The sequence below is a fragment of the Microtus pennsylvanicus genome, chromosome 10, assembly GCF_037038515.1.
Source record: "Microtus pennsylvanicus isolate mMicPen1 chromosome 10, mMicPen1.hap1, whole genome shotgun sequence".
NCBI classification, from domain to species: domain Eukaryota; kingdom Metazoa; phylum Chordata; class Mammalia; order Rodentia; family Cricetidae; genus Microtus; species Microtus pennsylvanicus.
Window position 1 is genome coordinate 35,851,778 of NC_134588.1, and position 2,172 is coordinate 35,853,949.

The window sequence follows — 2,172 nt, forward strand, 5'->3', positions numbered from 1 at the left end:
TTAGCTTATAGTGGGGAATCAGTGCCCCTATTAGACATTACAAATTAACACATATTTCTCTTAATGTATATAACAAAAAAAAAACAATTTTAAAATAACAACAAAGAAAAAGTAAAATTTAACTGTGGAATTCTCCCAGAAGTGGATTATATGGCACAATATCCAAATATCAGCTAAGTAGATGGGCCAAGAAGAAGCTCCAAAACACTCCCCCAAATTAACCTTGTTTCCAAATGGAGGTCATGGTCTGTGCAGGTTTACTGTCATTTGGATCTATTACAGCTTTCTGAAGACTGATGAAATTGCATCTGAGAAATGTGCTCAGTAAATCAATGGGATGCAAAAAAAAAAAAATAGCAATGCCTGTAGCAGCTGTTGGTCCATAGGAAGGGTCAGAATTTTTCACAAGACAACAACCAACCACATTTAGCTCAATCAAGACTTCAAAAGATGAATGAACAGGCCTATCAAGTTTAACTCTTCTAACATTTTCACCCGCCCTACCAATCAACTACCCCAAAAATCATGATACTTTTTTTGGTCAGGAAATATGCTATCACAAGCCCTGGGATGCAGAAAATGGTTTCCAGGAATTGTTTGAAATTTGAAGCACGGATTTTTATGCTTTGGAAATAAGAAGCGTTTTTATCTCATTGGAAAACATGTGTTGAATGTAATTTGTCCTAATTAGGTTAATGAAGATAAGTTTGAGTACAGGTATAATCATTTAATATAGCATTGAAATTATATTTTTGTTTTAATCTTTAATATTTTTAGTTTCCTCTATAATGTAAGATGTTGTTTCCTACTTTTTAAGTTCTTGATGGAAGCAAATCACTTGAAACAACCTTTTTTTTTTTTTAATTTTGGAAACCAGAACATTTATTTTATGACAGATTGAAATCCTCAAGATGAACTGGATGCTGCAACAGCTGCCCTCTTGGGTTTAGGGGTTGTCCCTTCACGGAATCCATGCCTGAATCTTCGGTAGACAATTTTTAGATGCCTCATCCGCCCAGTCCCGGTAGTGTTTCGTCTCTTAGCCTTGGCACTCCAGTTATACTTTCTCTTGCGCTTGGCAGGGTAGCCGCATTTGCCACAGGTAGACTTCTGAAGGTGGTAGGCCTTAGAGCCACAGCGGCGGCACAACGTGTGCGTCTTGTTGCGACGCTTTCCGAAGGATGACGTTCCTTTCGTCATCTTGCTTCTGCCGCCGAGGCCAAAGAGACCAGAAGAGAAAGCCTTGAAACAACTTTTAAGATGAGAAAAAATAAATATTGCAATTCTTCTTGAGTATTATTTATGTTTCCTATATGGCTAGTCTCACACTATAAACTACAAAACTCATGTGCCAAAGTTCTTCTTCATATTCATAATTATTTTCACATTGGGATCATATTTGTGCCTTTGAACACCCCTCTTCCCTCCTTTTGTTACACCTGAAGCTTCAGATACGGCTACAGGCTTATTATCTCTATAATTTTCTGTGCTCTGATCATAAAAATTTTTAGAGCATTATTTCAAAAGCACATCTATTCCATAAACATATTTGTGTCTTTGCCTGTATTCATACCATCTTTCATATCTGTTTTGATTCATAAAGTACCCATTTTTGATAGATTAATAAAAATAGCACCAATTTCTACAATTTGTATTTCTATTCGAAGTAGAAATATTTCTCCACCTTTATGAGTCTACACTCTACTGCATCTTTAAAGGTTCATATATTTTTCTCTCACCACATTGTGAGTGTATTGAAAGCAAAATAATATGTTAATAAAACCCTAGCATGATGAAAGAACACTTCTTCAGTAAGTGAATATAAAGAATTCAGGAACACAGAGGTCATTTTTTATTGAAATTTCTTTCATAAAATATATTTGATCACAGTTCTCTTTTCCCCACTCTTTCCAGATCTTTCCTATATCCTCCCCTACCTACCCAACTTCATGATTTCTTTATTTTTCTCTTTAGTAAATAAACTAACAGGAAAGTAACAGCAATAAAAATAAACAAACCATAAAATAAAAAAGAAAAAGCAGAAGAAACACATATATAACCCATAAAAGTGCAAAATCAGAAACTGTAATATTTAATCAAAAAACCTGTTAAACTAAAAATGTCAAAATGAGCAAATAAGGCAAGGTCTACAATTGAAAAAAAAGTATTGAA

General features: G+C 34.4%; 1 protein-coding gene across 1 annotated transcript; it reads right to left on the reverse strand.

The window, feature by feature from the left end:
* Window positions 1-849: 849 nt before the first annotated feature.
* LOC142858244 (large ribosomal subunit protein eL37) lies at window positions 850-1,236 on the reverse strand. The gene has a single exon (XM_075987429.1). It carries the CDS (start codon window positions 1,198-1,200, stop codon window positions 907-909), a length of 294 nt encoding a protein of 97 aa, XP_075843544.1. The 5' UTR covers window positions 1,201-1,236; the 3' UTR covers window positions 850-906.
* Window positions 1,237-2,172: the final 936 nt, after the last annotated feature.

What these genes read in the sequence shown, in the direction of transcription:
- LOC142858244 (XM_075987429.1), bottom strand. Translation starts at nt 1,200, where the DNA reads ATGACGAAAGGAACGTCATCCTTCGGAAAGCGTCGCAACAAGACGCAC.